The sequence below is a fragment of the Hibiscus syriacus genome, unplaced genomic scaffold (genome assembly GCF_006381635.1).
Source record: "Hibiscus syriacus cultivar Baekdansim isolate YM2019G1 unplaced genomic scaffold, ASM638163v2 tig00110332_pilon, whole genome shotgun sequence".
In the NCBI taxonomy this organism is placed as follows: Eukaryota; Viridiplantae; Streptophyta; class Magnoliopsida; order Malvales; family Malvaceae; genus Hibiscus; species Hibiscus syriacus.
Window position 1 is genome coordinate 6,929,216 of NW_024062688.1, and position 27,898 is coordinate 6,957,113.

The window sequence follows — 27,898 nt, forward strand, 5'->3', positions numbered from 1 at the left end:
GGTCCACCTGCACCATAGTTTCCAAACAAAATACAAGAAAAAAATAAAATAAGTGATCGACTGTTTCCTCACTGTTAGAGCAAAAAAATTACATTCATTGGATCTTCGGTCCCATAACCCCTCTTTGCTGCTCGCTCATTGTTGGAAGCATTTCATGGATGAGTTTCCATACAATGCATTCTATATTGCAGGGGACGACACCCAATCAAACTGATTTCCAGCAATTCTCCACCTAACCACTCTGTGTTTGAGACAGACAGTCTTTCGTGGTAAACATACCATATTATAAATCATGCAACGACACTTGATTAACAAGCACAAGCAAAACAATGCTATCAAATACTATATTCTAAATCGTATTAGATTATTATAATAATTATTAGATAGTTCAATTTGAATCTATGACATATTAATGAGAGTATGGATTCTAAGCACGGATGAAGTTCGTAGACCGAAAAGGGGTGGGTGGGGGTAGTTGTCTCATGAAATTTTAAATTCATCAGCTCACATGAAATTCTCTATTCCAGAATGAAGCAACAATTTAACCACGACAAGAGGATTAATTCGTGACGAAAATGGCGAGAAAATTCGTGCTTGGTTTACGGTGAAAATTATAACTATTGATAGCGTACTAGCAAAATTCCCCTATTGCATAATAATATTAGTGAGGAAGGCATTTTAAGATTGTAAATCATCTTATTCTTCTTTATATATATATATATACTATTAAAAAAGGTTGCCCAACAAATCAAAGGCTCTTAACCTTGTGGTCGTGAGATCGAGTCTCACGGTGGGCAATTCATAATTTCTGACTGCCGGAGGTCTCTCACGGAAGCTGCTCTCAACCTGACGTTGGGGCAGCCTACTATCCTACCTCCCCTTATCCCATTACATATGAGAATAGGGTCAACTAATAAGCTAATATAATTAGCAGTCAAACTTCTCTGTCACGGGTTATCTTTCTTCTTATGCCTGCTGAATGAGATGGCTCCGCTGTGTCCCCCCATATGGTTTACGCGTATGTTATGGTGATCTTATGGTGTTTTGACTTTTGATCAACAATTCAAATAGTAGGATAGCATAATAGTGACCGTTATATATTAGTAGTGGTGTGGTTTGAAATCATTATTATCAAAAGTAGGAGTGTGAAGCGGAATCACACTAATAACGAAGGATTACAACTACAATTTTATCAGGTAATGGCTAATTGCAGCAATAATAAGTCGTTATTCATGTTATTGTTCCGTTACCGTAAAAATCTAATAGCTCGTTGTTGCAATTAAAATTAGGGTAAACTACAGGTTAGTATCAAATTATCACTTTTGTTCTATTTTTATCACTTAACTATTATTATTTTCAAAATTATACCTAACGTTACATTTTTGTTTCATTTTGGCCACCTATCATTAAAAAATTAACAGAAATGCTAATGTGATATTTTTAAAAATTTTCATTGATGATGTGATATTACCTTATGGTGACACATCAGCATCACCGTTATCTTTTTAACAATGAGTGACCAAATTAAACCCAAAACGTAATATTACATCAAAACCAAAGATTTAAAACGTTCAATCTATAACATACTCATAATATAAAAATTAATTAATATAAACTTTTATTTAATAAATTTAATGATTATTATATGAATAAGATTGGACTTCAAAATTTTTAAAAGTGCCGAGTACATAAAAAATTATTAAATTAATATAAAAAGTTAAATTTATAGTTTATACATGGTATTTAAAAATTAAAAACAAATTTGATTTTTACAAATGAAGGAACGAGTTTGTAGATCAATTGTCGAACATCAAATTTGAGTTGGTATAATATTTCTTTGAACCACCCGAGCTAACCTGCTCATCAGTATCTTTACGTAATCTTGGATTAAAGAAGCATCTTTAGTTAATGGGTAAATTACGCTCTAACTCCAATTTTGATCATTGAAGTTCAATTTTTTTTATTTTAACTACTTAGTTTCAAATTTCTCCTATTTTGATCACTTTAGGATGATATATATTATTTTATTAGTATTTTTCCTATGATATGACATGTTTTAATTGTATTTAATGCCGTATAGGGTTTAAAACTAAAAAACTAAAATACCCTAATTTTAATCCCAAACCTTGATCTGTAAACCCTAATCTTAATCCCTAATATACAAATTTAAAACCAAATTTTCACTCTAACTGGCCACACGCTCATAGAAGACACCTTCATCAGCGACACCTTCATTGAACATGTCAGAAACCAAAACCTTTCAAACTCTCGTAATCTTGAACCCATAAACATTCCCCAAACAATTTCGCCAGATCAAGGACAAACGTTCAGAGCAACGTGAGACGTCAGGGTGTGTGTTGGGTTTAATAGGTGGAAGCATTCGAGGAAAAGAAGACGAATATCTTATCTGAGGTGTTGGTGGCGACTTATGACTTACAACAAAGAGTTCATCGACTTTGGTGTGACAATATTTGTTGAGTCTTTTGTTGGTATGAGTTCCTAACAAGGGAAGAAGTAGTGGTTGGGGTGAGACCGTAGATCGTGAACGTGAGGTGGAGGGTTGCGATTTGAGGGTGAGATCATCGATGAGTCACCGACCGTACTTATGAGGGTGAATCTATCGAGGATGAGGTTATAATTTGGATTTAGGATTTAATCTAGGGATTATGCCTTATCATATTAAAATACTGATAAAAAATCAACATCATTATAGTGTGGCCAAAATAGGGGTAATCCAAAATTTGAAGTCTAAATTTTAAGGGTATAATTTAGGGTTTTTAAATTTATTTTTTATTATAATTTTAAATGGAATTAAATACTCATAAAATATATCATGTCATATGAAAATACCGATAAAAAATCGATATCATCGTAGAGTGGTCAAAATAGGAGTAATCCAAAATTCGAATGATTAAATTGAATTTTTTTAAACTTTAATGACCAAAATTAGAATAAGAAGACAGTTGACCGGTGAATGGTATAATTTATCCTTAGTTAATAGTTGTATTTTTTGTTTTTTGTTTTTTGAGATTTGCATGCGCATGCATATATAAAATAAAATAAAAAAGTTATTACATGTTAGTTACCTATGAAACTATTTAGGGCAATTATGTTGTCCGCGACAGAATAAAATGATCATACCAAACACAAGCATGATGACTCTTAATAAATAGTAATTAGTTAATTACTAACTATTTTTGAAGCTCGGTTTTGAAACTGGTCTAAAGGTTTAAGACCCAAAACAAATGAACTTTAAATTTTCTAGTGTACTTGAGTTTCAAAACCTAATTTTAAATTTCGAAACTCATTTAAGATTTTTTTTTGATACTCATGGTACTCGAATGATCGGAGTTTTTAGTTTCGTTTCAATAATTTTGAAATCTAACCCTTGATTTCGAATTCAATGATCAAATTATTAAAATTAATCTTTAAAAGAGTTAATATTATAATATATAAACTAATTTTATATTAATATTAGTGAATCTATACAATATATGTTTGCATGGTGGTTGTGTAACACTTTGCAATTTGCAAGATCCTGCACTATTTAGCATCATGAGTAGTTGTGCTTTGGATCTCAAAACCCATTCATGCGAACAAGGGGATAAATTATCTATTTTATTTTTAATTTGCATAAATAATACATTAAAGGATGCTGATGATATAGATTAAATTCTAATTTAATCAAATATTATTATTGTTAAAATATAAAAAAACTTAAATATATTTAAATTTATAATAAATTTTAGTTTTAAATAATTTAAATATGATATGAAAATAGTGGTGGATTCACCCTTAGCTCATGGTGGATACATCCGTATTGAAATTCAATTTTTTTATTAATTATTTGTTTTAGTAATTGTATTCATTTTTTTATCTTATACGAAAAGTTTATATTATTAATGTATGTGTATTTAATTTTAAAAATTATTTTTGAATTCATTATTATAGGAAAATGATAAAGACGAGGTGGGATGAAGGAAAGAACAAAGTTTTGTAAACATATACCAAATTTAGTATTCACATGGGAATAGTCTTTAATCTCTTTCGGTCTTTGAAATTTCAAAAGTATAATTGATAGGGCCATGTGAATATTTGTCCAATGTGAGTATGCCCACAACACCATCATTTTCCTCCCTTTTTTTTTTGTTCGTTCACAACACAATCACTTCCAAAGCTGGAATTTTGTGTGTGAATGATATTTGTGTCTTAACACTTTCCGAAAAACATGCGTTATAAAGATAAATTATTCTTATTTTAAAAATAATAAAGTATACGAGAAATTATTAAATTATGTTTAAATATTTTTTTTAATTTACTCAAATTTTTTAATTCATCAAATAGTCTCAATGATTAAAGAGATACAATTGTATGATATAATTGTACCAGCCGGAGCATAGGATGTATAATGAAAATAACATTTTTTTGTTGAATTATTATTTAATTTTGAATTATGGGTACTATTATGCCTCATGTCCATGTAGAACTATCGAATTAGGTAGCGGGGGTACATGCCTCGCTATTTGAGCTATTAAATCAATTAAGTGTAGCTTATTTTCCTGAAAAGAACATTTAATGAACAATGTTAAATTAAATATAGTCAATTAATGGTTGTTGATCGTAGTGGTTTTTATTAATGATATATTAGTAGTATACTCAAAAATCATAAAGGATCATGACCCACCCTTTAATATAAGACGAGTTTAGGGTGCCACATCTTCCCATCTCTTACGGTCCTTTAATTTAGGTCTCCACAAAATGGCTCTAATTGCTAGCAAAGGGAACCCTAAAACTTCCTTTTCTTTAAAGAAAAAAGGTTAGAGAAATGGATTAAGGAGCAAACCTCTATTTGATCACTTAATTACTTAATACTGGCTTATATTTTACGGGACAAAAAAATAACGGATTGTTAAAATTAATATATGGTTTATCAAGAAATAAACGTTTTTAGTTTATTAATATAAAAAAAGGGTAAAGAATTCAAATCGTATATCGATTGTAAAATGTTGTTTTATTGAGTTTCCCGACTATTAAAAGTTATAAAATGATTTTTTTGGCTATAAGACATTACTTTGTTAAGTCTCTCGACTATTAAAAATTGACAGTTGTCTGAACTGAACGTTAACATGATGACTGAAATATAATAGTCTTTTAAGATTCTTGAATAAGATTTTTATCATGTATTATTCAATAAATTAACGTTCAACTCAGACTGTAATGATTTTTTTAACAAAAAAAAAAGATTTGAGAACCTATAAATAGTCGAGCGACCATTTTGTAACTTTTAATAGTCAAGTGACTCAACAAAGCAACACTCTATAATTGAAAGACTATTTTATAACTTTTAATAATTAGAAGATTTAACAAAACAACACTCTATAATCGAGGGAAGAAGGTAGAAGAGAAAGGAGAGAAAAAATGTCAATTAATTTTTTTTAATTATATGCTATTTAAATTATACTAAAATTATCTAAATCATAAGCTAAAAATAACATAAGAGATATATAATACGGCAGTCCAGCGCGGACCATACTTTATTAATTATTATTTACAAATAAAAAAGTACTTGCATTTAATAAAGGGTTTTAAATGTATTATTTCTGTGTTTATTTTGTTTCGATTTATTGATGCTAGTTGACGTTGACAAAATAATTTATATAAATTTAACATACGGAAATTAAATGTTCTTTTAGTAAAAGAATAGTCATAATTTGGAAAAAAAACAAGAGGCAAAGGCAAGTCAAGAAATCAACTTAAGAAACTCTTTTATGCTGCATTTGCAGATTAGATAATATAAACTAGAGCATGAGTTAAACAGCTTAATTATAATAATTTCAAGTCAAGTATTTTCTAAAACATTATATGTTCCTATTAAAAGAAAGTTAAACTACCTCAACTATTACTTTTATTTCGTTTTAATTGCTCAATTACTTTTAAGAGAAAATAACATCAGTGACCGAAAATGTCTTATAATATACGATTTTGACCAACTTTTTTTCGATTTACCAAAATGACCAAAAAAATCGCAATACGATCTCTAAATCGCAATACGACTTGTCGAAGACACGTATTACCACGACCACGACCCAAGACGGGACGGCGACGGTGCGCGAGAGTCCCCCTTATTCTCTTCCACTCAACAAGGAAGTGGGAAATCCTAGCCTTAAATACTCATTCCCAATAGTGTTTCCAATACTATGTGGGATTGAGCATTGCAAACACTTGGGAATCTTTTACACTATCGCAACACATTCTTTATTGTTTCAAACTAAGATCTTACAAATTGCTTGGGAATCTTTTACACTATCGCAACACATTCTTTATTGTTTCAAACTCCACGTGAATTTGGAATAGTTAAAATGTAAACTTATTTTGGATATTTCACTATCGCAACACTTTTTCACTATCGCAACAACACGTTTTTCAAACTCTCGCAACACATTTTAACTATCGCAACACATTTTTCAAAATTGCGTTGTGATTCTTACAATCACGTTGCGAATCTGGATATTCGCGTTGCGAATTTGAAAACTGAGTTGAAAAATTAGAGTTCGCGTTGCGATTTTGTTGACCATTTTGGCAAATCCAAAAAAAGTTGGTTAAAATCGTATATTATAACGTATTTTCGGTCACTGAGATTATTTTCTCTACTTTTAATATCATATCCAACGTTACGTTTTGATTTTATAGTTGTCACCCACCACTAAAACATTAACATTAATATTGGCATGTCACCATAAGATAATAATGCATCATCATAAAAATCCATGTCACCAGTTTTGTTACTTTTTTAACAATAGGTGATCAAAATGAAACTAAAATATAATATTAGATATGATTTTAAAGAAAATAATAATTAAGTGATCAAAATAAAATAAAAGTGATAATTGAAATACTAAAATTGTAGTTTACCCTAACAGAAATTCTCTCTCCCAATCAAATTTCGCAGTGTAATGATAAACTCTTCGTTAAATGTGTATATATACGTGGGGAACCTCTATATTTCATTTTTAATGTTAAATTTTGAAATAATAAATATGAATAAATAAATTCAATACGATTGCGTGTAAATCAACTCACATCACGCGTGTGATTTCTTCTTCTTCTTTTTCTCTCATAAATTGTTATAACACTATGATATCACGCGTGTGATTTTTTCTTCTTCTTTTTCTCTCATAAATTGTTATAACACTATGATATTAATAGTTTAAATGATTGTTATATGAGTTATATTTTATTTACATAATGAAAAGAAATTATTTTATATTAATTTTTTTTGAATGAATAATAATAGACGATAGAGATTATTTATTTATTTACTGATATAACATTATAATTAGTCTCTCAATGTTTATTAAAATTGTTATTTTGACCTATATTCTTTTCTTTTAGAGCATTTTGGTTTTAACATCTTATTTTAGGATAAAAAGCCCCTATCATTTGAGTAAATAGTCACTTTGATCTTTATTATTTTATTGCAGAGTATTTTGATCTCCCAAAATTTTATTTTAAGAGTAAAAAAAACTCCTATTTTGAAATGCTAATTGTTTGTTAATTAATAAATTCTATTTATGGAGGGACATTTTTACTCTAAAATGAACGTTGTGGGTCAAATACATGCTCAAATATCCTACAGTCACGGTGCTCAAACTTGAAACTTCTAGAGATAATAACCATCCATTTAACCACCAATGTCATTTGATTCTTGAATTGTGTGAATTAATCTAAAATAAATAAATAATAAAAGATTAAATGTTAATGACATATTATGAAGTGATAATTACTATTTAAATACTTAGTGATGGCAGACAACACCTAATACAATATTATTACAATAAATTGGAAGCCAACCCTCCCTTTCTTCTTTATTGCCAAACTAAAGATTCTGCATTACATAAATGAAGTTTACAATTAGAAGACGTGTACATGGCTCGCGATCCAATTTTTTCATTTATTATTTATGGTAAATAGTGAAAATATTCATTATTAAAAAATCAAACGTGTACCTGATTCACTCTTAAAAAAAAAAACTCCCTGCAGACCGGGTTGAAATATTTAATAGAAATGTCAAAATTAAGTTAATATAAAAGAATAAAACTATCAATTGAATGGTTATGAAAACAAAACCAGTTGGTTGTTTCTCTTCACCTCTATAAATTAGACTAAACTCATGTAAATACAATTGTTTAAACCCGAGTGACTTAAGAAAAATAATATTTTTTTAATCGCTGACCTATATTTGGTAGGTTTATTATTTTGAAACAAGGTGCTAAATGTAATCCCATGGTTGCACCAACATCCTTCAACTCTTGAAGTCCACAGGTTAACAACCTCGAGAGTAGTTGAAGGGAGAGCATGGCGTGAAATCATTAGCAACCATTGAATATAATAGAGCTGCTTTTGGTCTAAATAACACCCTCTAACCCTAACTAAAACATTAATATATCTGACTTCATTTATTTATCCAGAACTTGTTAATGCATCTGAATACATATATATGTTGAAATCCTAAAACAAAAGAGTTTGGATTGTCTTTCACTCCAAATGCATTCAAAGAACAAGGAGGTGTTTGCCCCCACAAATCACTCTCTTTCCCACACCGTGATTGATGGGCAGTCAAGCAATTCATTTTGGGAGCTTTTCACAAAGTATCCTTGGTCCACCTTCTTCACTAGTTTGATTTCATCAAACATGTATTTTTTATATTTTGCTTATATTCTAAATATGTTTTATATGAATTTTAAAAATTACTAATATATTAAGTGGTTTCAATTATGAAAGAAAATATTTTTTTAGTAAAAGATTTGAGTTTGAGCAGAGAATGTCATTTTCTCTAAAATATACAGATTTTCCCTAAAATATACAGATTTGAGTAGTTGCGTCCGTAGGATCTGTATATATTGTTAATAGAATAAGAAAATTTTAAATGATACTATTTTATAATTAGTTGGGACAATTGAAAAATTATTAATTTGTGTATGTTTAATTAATTTTTATATCATATATATATATATATATATAGCTCCATAAACACCAGGATCTAGTTTGCCCAATTTTGGAGGGAAGTTGAGAAATGGGGGCATGGGCATCTGAACTAAACCCCACGGCAGGCCACCTTCTCTTTCGGTCACTGTCAAGATTCAACCAACAACTCAATTACAAAAGAAAATAAAATAAAAGGCTGAAGTGTCCCCACTTTTTTACCAATTCAAATGTATAGGCTTCTTTGTAATTAGTGGTTTATATAAACGCCCCCCGTGAGACAAGAGGCACAAACACTCATACACCCAAAGGTGCCATGGACTGGTTCACATGGCTCTCAAAAACAGGCCTTGACCCCTCCCTAGTCTACGAATACGCCCTCGCTTTCTCCCACAACGAGCTCGAAGAAGACGACATACTTTACTTCAACCATGAGTTCCTCCAAAGCATGGGCATCTCAATAGCTAAAGACAGGCTCGAAATCCTCAAGCTGGCCAGGAAACACAGATCAGGTGTGACCCCAAGGCCTGTGTCCAGACTTCTTTTGGCCATCAAGAGTACCAAGAGGAGCTTAGCCAAGTACATCGGGACGTTGGTTTGCCGCCCTGATCAGTCGGCTCTTGTGGTGGTTAACCCGAGGAGTAGGTCCGGATATGCTAATAAATGGAAAGGTGCAATGTTGAAGAGGAATAAGAAGCTGGTGTTGGGCACACCGGGGGGGAGGCTGTTGCTTACCAATGGGACTCCTTTGCTGGTCTCGAGGCCTGCTCGAGTCGAGAGCTTTTCGAGTCCCATGGTGTTTGATTACCACAAGGAGGAGAAAATGGATGAAGATGAAGATGGATATTGGTCAACTGCTGTTGAAGAGATCAGGTGGGATACTATGTTTCAAGATTTGAAACCAAATTGAACAAGATTTGTTTTCGGTTTTAGTCTCTTTTTCATTACAAACAACATTCAAGGAAGACAATATGTGACGATGATGTCGATCACTGATCGGCTGGTTCTTCCACACACATCAGTTATTATTTTTTTGGGGATAAACAGTTATGTTTGATTTCAATGGTGAGAGAGGGGTTTTTTTTTTTTTTTTTGTAGTTTCCACCAGTGTTTTTTGGGGGTAGATTGGTAATTTTATCTTTAGTGGTGTTTCAGTCATGAAATTGTCTCCCCTGCCTTTATCTTTTGATAGCAGAAAGAAAAAGGTAAGAGTCAGTCCCTTTGGGAAAAAGAGAGAAAAAGGGGCACTTGCTAGGTATGGGAATCTGCAGAGTAAGAAGAAACCATTGTATTGTAAATCTTAAAATGATTGTTTTTACCGGGGGATGAAAGTAGAGATTGTACTAGAAAAAAAAAACCCTAGAAATCTAGAGTGACGTGTTTGTTTTCCTTTTCTTTCCTTTCCTTCTAAGTTTTCTTTCATATGATTTAAGAAATATTATTGCATATATGGAACACCAACTCTAAATGACATATTTTAAACATAACTGCGTGAATGAGTTGAATTAAACCACATCTTATTCTAAACCCATTAATCGAACTTAATATTAAAAGGGAATGACGTTCTCTAAAAAGATTTCGAGTTAGAGCAACTGTATATACAAGGTGTGTGCATTATCAATATACTAATAAAATTTTAAATAAATATTACTTTATAATTGTCTAGACTATTAATAAAAACTACAGCCTATTCTTTTATTACATTATAACTTGGGATGTTACTGCTTGGAGAAGAAACAGGGGTAGAGTTTAGGGGAGCTTAAAAATACATGCATCCATCTCATTGAGTTCAATATGTATATATATTGGATTAAAATCCCAAAAAGATGATACAATGATTTGAGTGAGTAATCGTACCTCACTCTGAATACGATCACAATGATTTTAGTGAGTAATCGTACCTCACTCTGAATACGATCATTAAGCTCGATAAACAACTTGGGATATACTCATTATCTGCAGCAAAATCTGCACCAGATATGATGACAACAACAAGCTATTTCATGGAGCAAACCAAACCATAGAACAGGCATGCCACCACCTTTTACTTGGGGAATAATAACTTAAAAGATTTTTCAGAGGTCGTACGGTCGAGCAAGACGAAAGGAACAAAAAGAATATAGCATCTGATAAACTGGTCGTATTCGAATTGTTAAGAATATAGCATTCAGGGCCTAAGCAGGTGGAGCTTCCTTGCTTAGTGGCTTCAGCATCGTAAACGTAACCTGCAAGCACACCTGAGAAAAGAAGTGCGCCTACAGGGTTGCCCATCAGAATGAAGTTGTAAATGATGCCAAAATGTTTCAAGCCAAAAAGTTCTGATGCCGTTGGAACCATGAGAGAGTATAGAAAGCCGTAGCAGACACCGAGCAATGCAGCTGAAACATAGAGAGTGCCACTGAGAGCTAAGGCGGACAAAACAAACCCCAATACCATCAAGATTAGCGAGCAGGTCATCCACAATGTTCGAGGAATGGCTCTTGTCCTGCAAGAAAACCCGAATCATTTCTTTGAACGGTTTCGAAAATAGAAGGAGAATATTTATAACTTAGCCTATATGGAAATTTCTAAATCGAAATTTTACAATGAGAAATAACCTGACAAAGTGTTCCGAAAGAGCACCCGAGCCAAGACGGCCAACGAAATTGCAGAAGCCAAAAAGGGAAAGCAATATTGTTGTATCATCTACATCAAATGCAACTCCGATTTGAGCCAAGTTATTGAGAACCGTAACACCAGAACCAAATCCAAGAAAATATACAACCCAAAGAAGCCAGAAATCAGCCTTGACAAAAGCTTCAAAAAACTTTAAGACCTCCCCTCTACGGTGTCTTCTTTTCTTCCTCACTGCCCCCTCTCCAACGGCAAGAAGAGTTTCCACATCCGAGGCATATTCACTTTCAAAGAAACATCCAAGATTTGATGCTGATGAAGAAAATGGGCATGAACCGATGAGTCTTCTCCGGAAGGAGGAGCACAAGGGCGAATAAAGTACATCAAGGCCAAACAAATCACTGGAATGCCAAGAGTAAGGAATAGCAGTTGTTTTGAAACAGACTTTTGAAGCAGTAAGCTGTATAATAATGTGTATACAGCCGCACTGATCCCAACATAACCTTTCAGGATGCCGGAAACGGTACCCCTACTGAGGGGGAAATTTCTCATGTTAGTTACTAGCACTGCTGTGCCGAACCATGCATTTCTATTAGAGGCAACCGCAAGCGCAATCCATAACTGCCATAGCATTTAAAATGGGCATTGTTAATTTGTAAAAACATAAAAGTAAAAAACATTACGCATGGTTCATAATCATAATCAGTAAAATCCCACAAATTCTGCAAACCACTAAGAAGCACTGGGCTGCTTTTCCAGGCAGTTATAAAGATCAATCAATACAAAAGTCCACGGCTTAAGAGCATTAACTCAAATAGATACATTTGGAATCTACAAACTGCTAGAAAGACGGGGGATACTATTTTTCTTTATGTTATTATTAAATAATTGATGAACTTGCTAACCAGGAACAGTAAGTACTCGCCCCAAATCATACTCCTGACTCGGTCTTTTCAAGGAACGAAGTTCCGAGTGTAATGACTCACCTGGTGATATTTTGGGAAAATTCAGCTGCAAGTCTCAAAACATTTTTTTTCCAATTTCACGAAGCAGCTCTAATGGTGGAGAGCAGATTCATCTCCTTCCATGGGATATTAAGAATAGACCTATTTGTTTATTGTTATTTCAAGGAACCATTGTGTTTTCACAAATTCCACAGGGAATAGAGACTAGATAAAGGGATTTAAATTGCGATTGCAATAGCGTTGCGTTTATCGCGATTGCAAACATCATAAACGCTATGGTTTTTTAAAATGGAAATATTTTTTTAAAAAATAGAATAGCGGGAATAGCGTCCTGCTATTACTGTAATTGGCTGCTACCGTTAAATTGCGGCCACATCCATTATTATTGGTTTGATTCTGCTTCACACCATTAACTTCCACGGTAGTGATTTCGAACTCCGCCGCTACCATTATATAACGGCAGCTATTCCACTATGCGACCGCAGTTTGTCACATCTAACTTTAGATTCACTCACACCACATGCAAAGTAAACTAACACCTTCAAAATAATAAAAATAGTGGAGTCACCTTAATAAAGCGTTACTCATGAAGGATTCACATGACGAGATCATAATCAAAATTTGCATACATATAAACTCAACCTAGTATTCTTTTATCATCTTACCAACAAACAATCAGTTCAATTTCAGCAAGGTAATAGACAAAGATGCAAAGAAAACCCAAAATTATAGAACATGGGAAGTGAACTTACCGCCCAGTAAGGCAGGGCATGAATTGTTTGGGTAAGAGCAAGCCAGATAACACCATATCCCAAGAAACAAGTGAAGACACCAACGACAAGAACTATCCAAGAAGGGAAATGATTGCAGGCAATACCAGGGAGGAGTCCAAAACTCTCCCCAACATCATTCGCAACTCACAAGAGTGTGATTTGTTGCTGGCTGAAACCCAACACCGATTTGAGAGCAGAAGAATAGAGGGGAAGTTGTAGGCGTTACCTCCTGATATCTCAACCCATACGGCGGCGGCTAAGCCAACCCACGGTGGCCTGCTCCCTGCTTTTAGTTTCGGTTTCAGCTTTGGCATTGGCTTTTGCTTCCAACCTTCCTGGGTTTCTATTCTAGCTTAGCCACTTTTGTTTTTGTTCCTGGGCATTTGAGGTAACCAGCGTATATTATGTGTGGGTATGTGTTGGTGGGGTGGTTGGGGATTAGAAATGTTGTATTTTGTGTTTGGTTGGTTTTGTAGAAATATAAGATTATCGTGTTTGGTTAAATAAATAAAAGATTATTGGAATATATATTTAACTAAATCGTTTTTATTATATATTTATTTTTTAATAAGTTGAAAAATATTTATATATTTTCTTTATAAAAATTAAATTCATAAAATTTATATATATATATTTTTTATAAAATTAAAAATATAAAAAGGTTTAATGAAAGGGTAAAATTTTATTTTATCCGCTGAACTTTATATAAAATTTTAATTATAGATTTTTTTATAAATCTAAAATAGTTTAAGAATAAATTTATAATTTAACTTTTGTAGATTTTTTATTATTCAATGACAAAATAATGATATTTTTGAGAAATTTTTTTTAAGATCATTTTAGTCTAAAACGTCGGTAATCCAATAATACCTAAGGAAAGAGAAGTAATGACATTCCCGGTAATAGACCCCAAAAATCTACTATTGATAATAAAATATTACTGAGAATGAGATTCTCGACCAACCAAATATGAGAATTTGAATTACATTCTCATGAAAATCCTACATTCCTTGAACCAAACAGCCTCTTAGGCTGAATCTAATGGAATTTATTGATACCAAACTTTCTTTTAATACTGTAACCATGCTTTAAAAATCATAAAGTGCTTTGATCAAGAAAAATATCATGAATGTATACATGCACACATAATGATATACAATCCATGCACATATGAAAGGATGTTCAATTAAAATAATAGGTCGTATTACATGAAATATTACTTCATTAAACAAAGAAATGATTGTTATTTTTAAAGATTTTGAATTCGAACACTAATAATTACAATAGTGATGATTAAATGTTCATTATCAAATGATTGATACTATTTAAAACATCTATCACTTTATAAACATTTTAGTTTAGTAAAAAAATAATAAATTAAATTCATTAAAGTAATATTTATACACATATAGATTAAAATAATATTTGACCAAATATTATTTTATAATAATTTGAACTATAAAAATATTAATATTTTTTTGTAAAATGCTTTTAATTTTTTTTATTTCATATGTAAACTAAATTTAAGTTAACATCATATTTGCTTTGTGATTTAAATTTAAGAATAAGGTATATTATTCCTCACTTAACTTTATTTTTTCTCCTATTTTATTTAATATATTTTTAATTTTTTTAATTTCTTCACTGAACTTTCAAATTGCTTCACTCTAAATAATTTTATTATTATTTTCATATGATATGGTATTTATTATTATTATTTAATTTAAAAATAATTTAAAATATAAAATGAAAATAGAAGGTGATTGTACGTCACTGTCAACCGTCGTCGATCATTGTAGATAGTGGTCATTTGATTCTAAATTTTATGGGTCATTCGCCTCGACCCCTGAGTCCAAATATGGTGGTTGTTTAACCAGAAAATGTCCAAAAACTCATTGAATCTCGATTAAACATGGAGGACGAATTCGAACGCATAGTGTCAAGGCGAAGTGAGCAATAAAATTTGGGATCGAATAACCATCATCTACGACGGTCGACGACCGACCACCTTCTATTTTTATTTTTTATTTTTTATTTTTTATTTTAAATAATAATATAAATAGCACGTCATATGAAAATAATAATAAAAAATTCATAACGGTCGAAACAAGAGTAATTCGAAAATTTAGGGAGCCAGTTAGAAAAACTAAAAGTACAATGAGTAAAATAGGAGAAAGAATAAAGTCTAATGAGAAATAGTGTAATTTATCCTAAATTTAAATAGGTATTCTATTATAAGATTTTTTATTAATATGGGATAAGTATAAGACAATATATGTTTAAAGATAATTCTCAACTATTTGACATTGAACGCTCAAACTCCTGACATTCTTGATACTTGAACCAAATACCTCAAAGAATAACAACAATTCTTTTAAATTGTGATTATATTAATTAATTTCACTATTTCTATAAATATTTAAACCTTGACTTTTATTCTATTATTCATTTAATGATTTAAAGGGGTTTTTTTATATAAAAAAATGTGTACTTTTATTTTTCTATTATATCGAATAATTTGAAATTATTTTTCATGTGGTGGTGTGACAAACATTCCATTGCGGTTTTTTTTTACAATTTAACAAACATTATATCATTTTCATCTATTCTAAATATGCATATATTTTTGTACTAAATAATCACTAAATCCAACAAAATCGAACAGTACAAGGAACTTTAATGGAATTTAACCAAAGCTATAATATTTTTTTTAATGATAGAGAGATGGGACACCTAACTAGGCAGGTCTGTAAGTACAGTAGGGGGCCGTTAGAGTCGCGTTGCAGCAAGTGTTAAACAAAATTCGGGGCGAGGGAGTGATAAACCATATCAAAATGGTCTGGGGTGGCATTTTTTTTCCATGGCATCAGCAGAAAAGTTTGCTTTTCAATAGGTCCAAGTAAAATCAAGCTCCCAACTTAGTAGCTTTACAAGTAACAAGGGGAAGCTGACAGGAGAGAGCATTAGGATCGTTGATGATAGCTATAGCTTTCTGGCAATCTAATCGGATTTGAATTAATCTGTAGCCAAGGTCCCAGGCAAGACAAAGACCATCATGAATGGCCCATAGTTCTACTTGTAAAGCATTTGGAAAACCAATGGTGCGATTGAAGCCACCTAGCCAATGTCTAGAGCTATAACGCAAGAGGCCACCGATGGTAGTTATCTTCGTTCATGAGCATAAAGCGCCATCTGTGTTAAGAGATATCCACTGAAATGGTAGGGGAGTCCAGCTGATGAGAGCTTGCTGTCGGTGGGGGAGGGGGGTGGCCTTTACATCAAGCGAATTGCTGCAAGTGCTATAATGTTTTGCCCAGAGTAAGCTATGATGAATAACATTTGAATAATCGGTGGAACTCGTGGCAAAAATACAGCTGTTCCTAGTTTTCCAAAGATGTCAGCAAATAGAAGCAAAGATTAAATTCCAGTGGATGTCAAAGATAGACCAGGTTGCGGTTGTGTTAATGTTTTGCAAAATCCAATCATGAAGCTCAGCAGTAAAGAAAGTCGGAAGTGACGCTTGCGGAGAAACATGGTTCCAAACATCGCGAGCAAAGCTGCAGTCTCTTATAATTTGCAGAACTGTTTCATTAGAGGTCCGAAAAATTGTGCAGATGGCCGAATTGGATAAGGTTCTCTGAAAACGCTCAACATTGCAAATTGTTTTCCAAACCGTGGAATGGGGCTCCCAATTATTTTCCATGAGTTTTTCATAGGCGTTGCTGATTGAGAAATTATCGTGCCAACGCCAATTACAAGATTCTTTAGTATAACCGATGATAGGATAGCGAATGCTAGCAAAATGAGGCAAAACATCTGCAGGAAATAAAGAAGATAACAGAGTATAATTCCAAGAACTTGTATTAGTCATGAGATCTTCAAAGCGGGGGTAGAGCTGCTGTGTCGAGGGATCAATTACATTATCCCTTAAGGGACCCAGATGAGGAATCCAGATATCCTCCCAAGGATTAATAGCAGAATCATCTCCAATAGACCAAGCCATATGAGCACGAAATTATATACAACTGCAGCGCATATATTGATTTTTTTGTTATTATTTTTTTATCTATGGGTTTTATTTATTAATATAAATATATTAAATTATTTCATATATTATTTTTTATATAGTACATATATTATGATAAAGATATTAAATTATAATAATAAAACAATAAAAATCTAAAAGATACTAGAGTCACATCATTGTTTAAAATTATGTACCATAAAGGTTTTTAAATATATTAAAATATTTTCCGTTAAGTCTTCAACATCTACATTTCATACTTTATAAGTTTATATAAATCTAATATAAGTTTAATTATTGAAATACGTAATAATATGAATGTTTAATAATGTTTGTGATAACTTACTTATACGGTAATATGTACGTTGTTTGACTCACCAAAACATATATTGATCATTAAAAACATTATTTAATATTTTTTATATTTTAGTCACTATTTTTATCAAAAAAATGAACTTGAGATAAGAACCTTAAAATGACCATAAAAGGTCTATACAAGTAGGTTGTCCAATTGAACTTAGATTTTAGGATCTCCAATCAATTAAATTGGATTTTCCTTCACATAACGCCTGAATAATTCATGGGTTTTAGTCTCATTCCTTTCGATGTTTTATCAACTTGATCTCAATTAACTCTTTTATTTGGTCGATCCGTAATGTCATCTTTTGATTTTTAAAAAAATCAATGTAGATAACTCTAGTTTGAGATTCGGTTGTCTAATGGTATTGTTTACGACGTATGTGGCTCGACTTATCATTGTACATTACATTCTATGCTCTACCAAATGTTACTTGGTTATCATAATATATTCATATTTTGGACGCATACTTTATCCATTCAGCAATATGCATTAAAAATATTTGTACCCATTACATTTGAAAGACACCCTTTCACTTTCAAGTAGTCGTAGTGATATAGGGTAAACTACCTTTTGATTGTGGATATAGTGAATGAGTAAGTACTTGTAAGAAGATAGACTCAAAGGGAAGACTTAGGGTTGATGTAAAGGTGCTATGATGGGCTGCAAATGATGAATGATAAGAGTATGACTGCGGAAGTAATTTGGTGGATAGTATCTTAGAAAAAAAAGGAAGAAACTAGACTATAAAAGAGTCTAACACCTTTCCTTATATGTTAAGAAACACAAGTATCAATGGAAACAGAAGGGGTTGACGCCACAAGCACCTAAGTACTTGATAAGTCTATAAAATTTCAAAAAAAAATTAAGCAAAGAGATAACCTCACAATTGTATTAATCAAGCAAAGAGAGATGCCTTACAAAAGTCAAGACATTGGCTATATATAAGAAGTGAAGGGGTTAGGCCGAAAAGACATGCAATGTTCGGCTAAGACACTTCCATGAACTTACATGATTGTTTAAATGAAAAGTTATAACAATTAATGATGAAAAGTAAAGGTGATGCTTCGGTTTTCCTTGATCCTCCTTTGGCCGAATGGTGATGATGGTTCGATCCATGAATCATTCAAATGAATGGTGTATGAAGCCTTGGCCGAATGGTGTTGTGTTGATTCACTTTGGCACCTTGCTTGTGTGGTGGAGAGTGCATGACAGAACAGGTGTGCCTATTCGTGCTTGGCTCCTTGTTTGAATTCAAGTGAGTGTAAATGCCATTTGAATGAAGGACATGCCATGTTAACGAAGCACATGGCGGCAAGCATTGTGCGCATGATGCTTTGATGTTGTATTCTTCTCCACGCCGTGCTATGCTGAACTCTCGACCATATGGTGCTCGCATGATGTAGGAAGATGTTAGTTGATGACATAGGTGACTAGTGAAGCTAGTAAGCTAGCTATAAGCTTAGAAAGCTAGTAAGCTAGCTAGAAGCTAGCTTGGCTAGACACCTAGTGTCACTCCAGCTGCCATAAGTTCTCAGCTACTCTCCAGTTAGTGTCAGATCCCGTTCAGTTACTTCAGCTACTCTCGAGCTAGTTTCCTTATGCTTTGATCTGTCTCAAGCTAAAGTGAGATTCCCTTTGACATAATTGAGATAGTATGAGCTGCCAAGGATTGAGTGAGCTAAAGTAACCTTACCATGGTTGGTTCTTAGTTTTCTTCGACATTTCTACGGATCATGGCCACTTCAATCTCTTTGAAGTATTCCTCCATGCTCTTGTTGCCTTACTTGAGGTTTTGCAACTTTTGGAATAAGTCTCGGTAATAATGAACATGAATGAACCTTCTTCACATAATGACTTTCATGTTTTGCTAATTGTTGATAGGTCTCTCTCCATTTCTCCTTCTTGTGGAAGTCAACTGATCCCACTAAACAAGGGCGTAATCAATGAATTCCACGGTTGCCAATCTGACATTCTTTTGCTCCGAACAGTTGTGACACTCGAACACATGATCTACATTGGCTTCCGAATCCAGGTATGCTTCCGGATCAGTCTTTTCGTGAAATGCCGCAATGGAAACTCGAATACTATTCATCGACTCTCTGAACATTCCTCCTTGAACCTTGAGAAACGACCTTGGCTGTTCATACTCGCGTTGGTAATGTATCTGAATCTTGAAATGTTTGTTTGCACTTAATTAATGTAGTTGCGGACTCATATTGAGAAATCTGTTTGCTGGACTTAAGGTTCCTATCTTTTGCTTAGTGGCTGTTCTTGATAAACCCCGTTGGTTGTGGCGATGGAACGAAATTTTGCACGCACTCGTCAACGGCTGGTAATGTATTAAGATACTTTTTCCCTTTCATTTCTAATAAACTAAACCGAGTTAAGAAATATTAATCTTTCAAAACTTCACCCGAAGCTCCTGCAATTTGTGATCTTGTAACCGAGTTGCATTCTATGTCACGAGACTGAATAAGATTGGATCATCTTATTTCTGACAATGTTAATTCGAAAAAGCATGCTCATGGATGATGAGAATCAAACTGATAAGAATTTTGAATATCGAGTATTTATTGAATTATTTAGAAACAATATCAATTTGATAGAATATATAAGTTTTGAGGATTAAAACTACTATTATATTATATCACACTTCCAATTTAATAACCAGTAAACGAAAATAATTAAATGAACAGAATAGAAATAAGACAATGAGTGAGTGATCAAATGGGCAACTTGCCCAAGAAAGAACAAGTTTATATCTACATATAACCTGAGCGCAACTCTTTATAATTTCCCTTCAAATATTAAATGAAAGAAAGAAAAAAGAGATTTACTAATATATCTATTTTCACTAACAAAAGTTTAACAGAAATTCGATTATGTCTACATTTTAAAAATCCTAAAAAGAGTCAATTTTGTATTTAATGAGACTTCTTTCTATTTTAGAGTTTCAGATAGTTGATCATAGTTTTCTTCTGACTCATCGATGCATCTTCGTTGTCTGATAACAATAAAATTAAACGTAAGACAATTTCTGATGCATATGATGCAATTTATATTAAAATGCTTGAAATATGATTATAAATTGTTGAATTACAAACATAAACACAAATAAAAAGATATAGAGTAATACATTACGTTTTTGAAGATTTATCGCATCCTCAAACTTAGATATTTACTCGAATAATCCTAAATTTAACTTACTTTCCTAAAATTTTCAAGAGAGAAAGATTTATTGATATAATCCACCACCAAAATTCAATCTCTTCCCAAAAAGAGAAAACAAATTAAAATTACATTATTTAAAAAATCCTCTACAAAATCTTGACAAAAATTCGATTCATACCAGTAACAGCGATGAAAGAAGCACAAGAAAATCCGAAATATGCCAAGTCTTGTTTACGCAATCACTGAGCTCGCTGGTTGGAAAGAAACCCTAACACAGTTGAAGAATCATCGGCTTTAGACATAATGGAAAGCCGGCTAGGCCTTGGGTGAAAAGTTGCCGGGCGTCGTTGTTGATGCGAAGAAGGCCTTATAGTTATACGAGCCGTTAAAGTTCTCTTAACCAACTCTCCGATTCTTATTAACGAATTCTTCAAGGCCAATCTCCTCAAATTCAAAGGACTCCCGGGATTGAACGACGTCGGCGTCGATTGTTGAGGAGCATTCGGATGATTCCTGGACAGCGGGAATCCTTTATGGAGAGGACAGCGGAAAGACCCAAGGTGCGTTGTAGGGGAACACAAACACGTCCTCTTCCGGCGGTGGTGGGGAAGCGCGTTGTTCTTGTTATCGTAAGAGAGGGAACGGTTGGGAGAGACGGAAGGCGAAGACTGAGGAGAAGAGCGGAGGGAAGCGGATGACCTTGAAGAAGAAAAAGAAGAGTGGGAATGGGTGGAGGCGGTGATGGGCGGCGCGTAGGATTTGGTTCTTGATGATTGTAACGGCATTATAGTTTGAACTTTGAATTATGGTTTTTGGAGTGAGTTTCGAGAGAAGCTAGGCGTGTGGTGTATATATATAATAAGATAAAACCGCCACACGTGGGTTAGGGTATACGAGGGAATGGATCTTGGTTTCCTTAGGTTCTGCTTACTATTGTATTTGTCGGGGACATCAAGATATAGACAATGGAGAAGTACTTTTCAAGATAACTCAAACGCTCTTCTTCTCCGGCCGAAACCCTTCTACCGCCGTTAGAGATGCTTGCTCGACGCTTTCGTCTTCAAGGTTGAGGTGGTGCCTCTCATGCAACGTATTCATTACAATTGTAAAAGTAAAAACGTTTTATCTGAAGCTCTGTAAAATTAATAAAGGAACCTTCAGCTCAGTTAAAACTCTATAAATTAATAATGTCAGGACTGAAGAAATTTATTAATTTAAAAAAATTATTAATTTATCGATAAATGAATAATTATTAATTTAAAGAGTTTTTAAGTAATTATATTGTACATACCAAACAAAAAGATAAATTAGTCTATGCCTCTTAGAATTACGTTGCAAGAGATGAGTTAAATTAATAATGGGCTCCAAATAGACTTGAACTTTAAAGAAAAACAGACAGCTTTTGAATCATATTTAAATAGAGTGTAATATATTTTTTTCAGTTTCTATGAATTATTAATTTATGATTTTCTTGAGACCGAAAATTATAAAGGGATCTCACGAAAAATTATTATCTTATTATTTTATCGAGTTTTTCAATTTTTTACATTGGCCCAAGTTGGGACAGGACAAATTTATTATTTTAGAGAGTTTATTAATTTATCGAGTATTAATTTAAAGAGTTTCGACTGTATATTGAATTCTTTGCATAGGAAAACCAACTATGTGGTTCAAGGTTTGGTTAATCTCGGCAAACACAGTAATGCGGAATCTTTTGCCACTGAATTAGTGTGCAGTGATGGATTCAAACTGGATGGATACATTGATAATATAAAATTTTCACATGACATAAATACAAATAAAATTTTAAAATAGACACGACAAATAAATTTAGATTTTAGAACAGTCACGTGTCCCACCTTGAAAAATCCTGCATCTCGGTGAAGGTGAGAGTAGAGGTATGATTTGGGATTTAAGGTTCGTGGATATGACTTTGGGTTTAAGTTTTATTCTTTTTATTTTAATCTTATGTAGCGAAAAGTTAATAACATATGTTATATTATTAGAATAATTCATGAGTTTTGTTTTTAAGCGAGGAGTGTGGTATATAAACTTAAATAAAACCGCCTTTCAAAAACACGTGGGTTTAAATAACGAGCGTAACGGTTTTTAGACATAAAGAATACTTGGGGTTAGGATTTCAGACTCAAGTGGGTCCTTTCGTCTATGATATTTGTGATGTACGGTGATCCCTTTTTTTACTTTTTATTGTGCATGAAGTATGTTGCTCTGTATGAAGTAAACTTGAAGTTTGATTGAATCTTTCAATTTTGTTGCAGCGAATCAAAGCCTAGCAACTTCTTCTTTATGTGGTGGTGTGACAAATATACATTTGTATTTTTCTTCTTCAATTTAACAAATATTATATCATTTCATCTATTCTAAATATGCAACTATTTTTTTTTTACTAAATAACCACTAAATCCACCAAAATTGTATAGTACAAGGAACGTAGATGGAATTTAACCAAGTATATTATTAATATATACCAGATAGAAGCATATGTATGGGTAGGCACACACACGAATAATAAAAGAATATGTATCTTTGATTATTCGTGTGTGTATATACACAAATAATAAAAGATACATATATAGAGATTTCTAAAAATAATGATAGACATATATTAATAATAATAAATATTTACATAGAATAGATACAAATAAAATTTTAAGATATATATCATGAATAAAATAAACAACTAACATAATTTAAAATTTTAAGGTAATCACGTGCTCACCTTAAAAAAATTTGCATCTATCACTAAATGTAGATGAAGGTAAGAACATAAATATGATTTAGGATTTGAGGTTTGTAGATATGATTTTGGGTTTAAGTTTTTTTCTTTTCATGTTAATATTATGTGAAAAATTTAATAAAAATATATAATATTATAATAAAATGTTATTAAAACAATTTATATCATTTAGGAGTGAAAAAATATAAATAATTTAAAAGTTCAATATTTAAATTTTAGTGATCAACATAAAAGCGAGAAGATGGTTGAGTGATGAATGATGTAATTTACCATTAAAGTTATATGGAAACTTAAAAGCTAAACGACAGCGTTGTACCATTTTCAATATTCCCAGTTCCCACTCCTTTAAACGGCAGCGTTTAACTTTATCTTCTATCCAGAAGTAGTTAAACCCTTCAGAAAGCCCCGGCCAAAAGTGCTCCGTGGTTTCCACAATGGCATTATCTGCTAACACTCCTCGAACCCTCATCAACCCCAACCTCATAAACCCTATCCGGATCAAAATACGAAACCCCAAACCCCCAAGTTTCTCAAACAAACGCAAACCCCTCCAAATCTCCTCAGCGCAACCTCAGCAGCAGCTCTCATTACTTCTCAATAATTCCCTGAACAGAAAAACCCCCAACTCACATCTCCACCTTCTTTGTATTAATGCAAAACTCCAAGAAGCTCTGAAGTACCTGGAGTCAATGCAACAATTACAGATTCCATTAGATGAAGACGCGGCAATTGCCATGGTGAGACTTTGTGAGTGGAAGAGAGCTTTCGAAGAAGGTTCTAAGGTTTACTTTTATATATCTAATTTGAGTAACTCTTTGAGTCTTAGGCTTGGTAATGCTTTGTTGGGTATGTTTGTGAGGTTTGGGAAACTGGGTGATGCTTGGTACGTGTTCGGTAAAATGCTAGAAAGAGATGTTTTTTCTTGGAATGTTTTAATTAGTGGGTACGCGAAAAAGGGGTTCTTCGATGAAGCTTTGTGCTTGTATCATAGGATGTTGTGGGTCGGTTTTAAGCCTGATGTTTATACTTTCCCCTGCGTTTTGAGAACTTGTGGTGCTGTTCCGAATTTGGAAAGAGGTAAAGAGATTCATGTTCATGTTATTAGGTTCGGGTTTGAAGCAGATGTTGATGTGGTTAATGCTTTGATGACCATGTATGTAAAGTGTGGAGATTTACCAGGAGCAAGGTTATTGTTTGATAAAATGTCTAGGATAGATAGGATATCTTGGAATGCAATCATTTCAGGGTATTTTGAGAATGGGGAGTGCTTGGAAGGGATAAGGTTATTTTTTAAGATGCGTGAGCATAGGTTTGATCCAGATTTGATGACTATGACGAGTGTGATCTCTGCGTGTGAGAGCCTTGGTGATGAGAGATTAGGCAGAGAAATTCATGGATATGTGGTTATAACAGGGATGTCAGCCGATGTTTGGGTTTGTAATTCTTTGATTCAAATTTACTCCAGTTTTGGGTGTTGGGAAACAGCGGAGAAAGTTTTCGATAAGATGGAATGGAGGGATGTAGTTTCTTGGACAGCAATGATCTCGGGTTATGAGAACAACGAATTCCCTGATAAAGCTGTGGATACTTACAGAATGATGGAGGAGCAGGGATTCATGCCTGATGAAGTCACTTTAGCCAGTGTTCTTTCGGCTTATGCTTGGAAAGCTAGATATGGGGATAAAGCTTCATGAACTTGCTAAAAAGACAGGCCTCATATCTTATATTATAGTTTCCAACACGTTAATTGATATGTATTCCAAGTGTAAATGTATTGATAAGGCTCTAGAAGTGTTCCACAACATTCCTGACAAGGATGTCATTTCTTGGACTGCTATCATTTTGGGACTCCGGCTTAACAACCGGTGCTTTGAAGCATTGATTTTCTTTCGGCAAATGAAACTGAGTTTAAAACCAAATTCTGTGACATTGGTGTCCGTTCTATCTGCATGTGCTAGGATAGGTGGATTGATGTGTGGAAAAGAGATTCATGCATATGCATTGAGGACCGGCATGGCACTTGATGGTTTCCTACCCAATGCACTTCTGGACGTGTATGTAAGGTGTGGAAGGATGGGACCTGCTTGGAACCAATTTAATTCGCAGAAAAAAGATGATGGGACCTGCTTGGAACCAATTTAATTCGCAGAAAAAAGATGTTTCAGCATGGAATATTCTGCTGACAGGATATGCACAGCAGGGACAAGGGAAATTGGCTGTGGAATTCTTCAATAGAATGGTCAAATCTAATGTAAGTCCAGATGAGATTACATTTATTCCACTCCTATGTGCTTGTAGTAAATCAGAAATGGTAACCGAAGGTTTGAAGTATTTTCATAGCATGGAACTGAAATATGGTGTTAGCCCAAATTTGAAGCACTATGCGTGTATGGTAGATTTGCTTGGCCGTTCTGGGCAATTGGAGGAGGCTTATGAGTTTATACAGGAAATGCCTATAAAGCCAGATCCAGCTATATGGGGAGCCTTGTTAAATGCATGTAGAATTCACCGGGATGTTGCGCTTGGTGAATTTGCAGCTCAACGTATTTTTGAAAGTGATAGAAGTGTTGGGTATTATGTGTTGTTATGTAATCTCTATGCAAACAGTGGTAAATGGGATGAAGTTGCAAAAGTTCGAAATATGATGAAAGATGATGGACTAATCATTGATCCTGGATGCAGTTGGGTGGAAATTAAGGGAAAAATCCATGCTTTCCTCAGCGGTGATGATTGCCATCCCCAAATAAATGAAATAAATGATCTTTTAGATGGAATTTATGAGAAAATGAGGGTAGCTGCCTTGGGTGGTCCAAAATGTGATTCCATGGATGAAGTTGAAATTTCAAAAGCCGAGATTTTATGCGGGCATAGTGAGAGACTAGCTGTTGCATTTGGTCTCATTAATACTGTTCCCGGAACACCTATTTGGGTAACAAAGAATCTCTATATGTGCCAAAGGTGTCACAGTACCATTAAATTCATCTCCAAGATTGTACGAAGGGAGATTTCTGTTAGGGATACTGAAGAATTCCACCATTTCAAGGATGGCATCTGTTCTTGTGGCGATATGGAAATATTAGGGAAAGCTTGACAAATAAGTTTACGAAAGAAATTGGGAAGTTATCAACTCCCGTGGAGAATGTAGATATGTAAAAGGCAGCTTAAATGTTGCAATCTGAAAATTGTGTTATTGGTCCATGCGTCATGGATCACCCAGTTAATATTATAACATCTAAAACACAGAAAGACTCGGAAGCTTGGAAGAATGCTGTGGAATCATCATGAATGTTAGATGCTCTATTTGCATGAACAGCAAAAAAGCTTTTCTGTTTGCTCGGGGATGTACTTTTAAACAAGGGAAACAGCATTAGGATTGTGGCCTGGTGCTCAGAGAAGCTCGGTGGACTCCATTTTCCTGAACTTTAGGTGGATAGGGGTTGATTCCATCTTTCAAAGGTGAAGTTCCTTTTGAATCTACAGATTTCGATGCTGGACAGGTTTCTGGCCTTTTGAGTTCCCTTCATCTGCTTATGACAGCTCCTTGAGCCGGGATCATAACGCTTATAGGCTTGTGATATAGTGTAATTTGTACTTGGATAAGCTCCGGTCCACCCATTCCAATTATGAATAGGGGAGGCTCATGCCTTCGTTTTAGTCATGGTAAAGTGTTGTCTGCTACTCTACTTTCCTTCGTAATGTCGTATTTCTCCTGTAAAGTAAAATCAAATCTCACTGCAGTATCATATTGAAATACATCTGTTTTCATCATGACTTCAGGCTTCCTTTTTTGGATGTTGTTAATGTGATCTGTGTTAGCCCCTGAGGCTGCATATAGGGTTTTTACCATCTCACAAAGGTAAACTCCAATACTCCATTGTAAATACTCGTGAGCGTTGGATTTGAGTAAGCATACAAATGTTTTAAGTTTTTATAAGTTTTTTTTTTTCATATTCTTGGAGGATCATTGATTCTGGATACATATCGGATATGCTTTTTTTTTTTTAAATGAAGTCGAACAAAACAAGTAAATGAATTTCAGTTCTTGGATTGTATAAATATTTTATTCGAATTTTGGTGTAATTGTGGGATGTGGGTAATGTTAATTTTTGAACCCTAAAGTTTTTCTTTTGTGAGAATACACACTATATGCCAATTCAGATTTAAAAACAAAAATACCCAAACTACTCTCTTCAATACCCCAAATCAAATATAACCTGGGGGGGGGAATCACTGAAAAAAATATACAGATTC

The 27,898-nt window shown here is 33.4% G+C and overlaps 4 protein-coding genes and 1 pseudogene across 4 annotated transcripts; 2 read left to right on the plus strand and 3 right to left on the minus strand.

Moving 5' to 3' along the window:
- Window positions 1-9,249: 9,249 nt before the first annotated feature.
- On the plus strand, window positions 9,250-10,337 carry LOC120119620. The gene has a single exon (XM_039139431.1). The coding sequence runs from the start codon at window positions 9,299-9,301 to the stop codon at window positions 9,890-9,892; it is 594 nt and encodes a 197-aa protein (XP_038995362.1). The 5' UTR covers window positions 9,250-9,298; the 3' UTR covers window positions 9,893-10,337.
- A 518-nt stretch (window positions 10,338-10,855) lies between these two features.
- On the minus strand, window positions 10,856-13,653 carry LOC120120041 (annotated as a pseudogene).
- Window positions 13,654-16,238: 2,585 nt separating this feature from the next.
- On the minus strand, window positions 16,239-17,336 carry LOC120120042. Its single transcript, XM_039139796.1, has 3 exons — window positions 16,780-17,336; window positions 16,611-16,713; window positions 16,239-16,499 (listed from the first exon to the last, which is right to left on the minus strand). Exons 1-3 carry the CDS (start codon window positions 17,334-17,336, stop codon window positions 16,239-16,241), a joined length of 921 nt encoding a protein of 306 aa, XP_038995727.1.
- Window positions 17,337-21,128: 3,792 nt separating this feature from the next.
- On the minus strand, window positions 21,129-21,674 carry LOC120120043. Its single transcript, XM_039139797.1, has one exon. The coding sequence runs from the start codon at window positions 21,672-21,674 to the stop codon at window positions 21,129-21,131; it is 546 nt and encodes a 181-aa protein (XP_038995728.1).
- A 2,407-nt stretch (window positions 21,675-24,081) lies between these two features.
- Window positions 24,082-27,489, plus strand: LOC120119622 (pentatricopeptide repeat-containing protein At1g15510, chloroplastic-like). Its single transcript, XM_039139433.1, is given in 3 exon segments — window positions 24,082-25,301; window positions 25,303-25,772; window positions 25,813-27,489. Coding segments are annotated over 3 exon segments (2,616 nt in total). The 3' UTR covers window positions 26,739-27,489.
- Window positions 27,490-27,898: the final 409 nt, after the last annotated feature.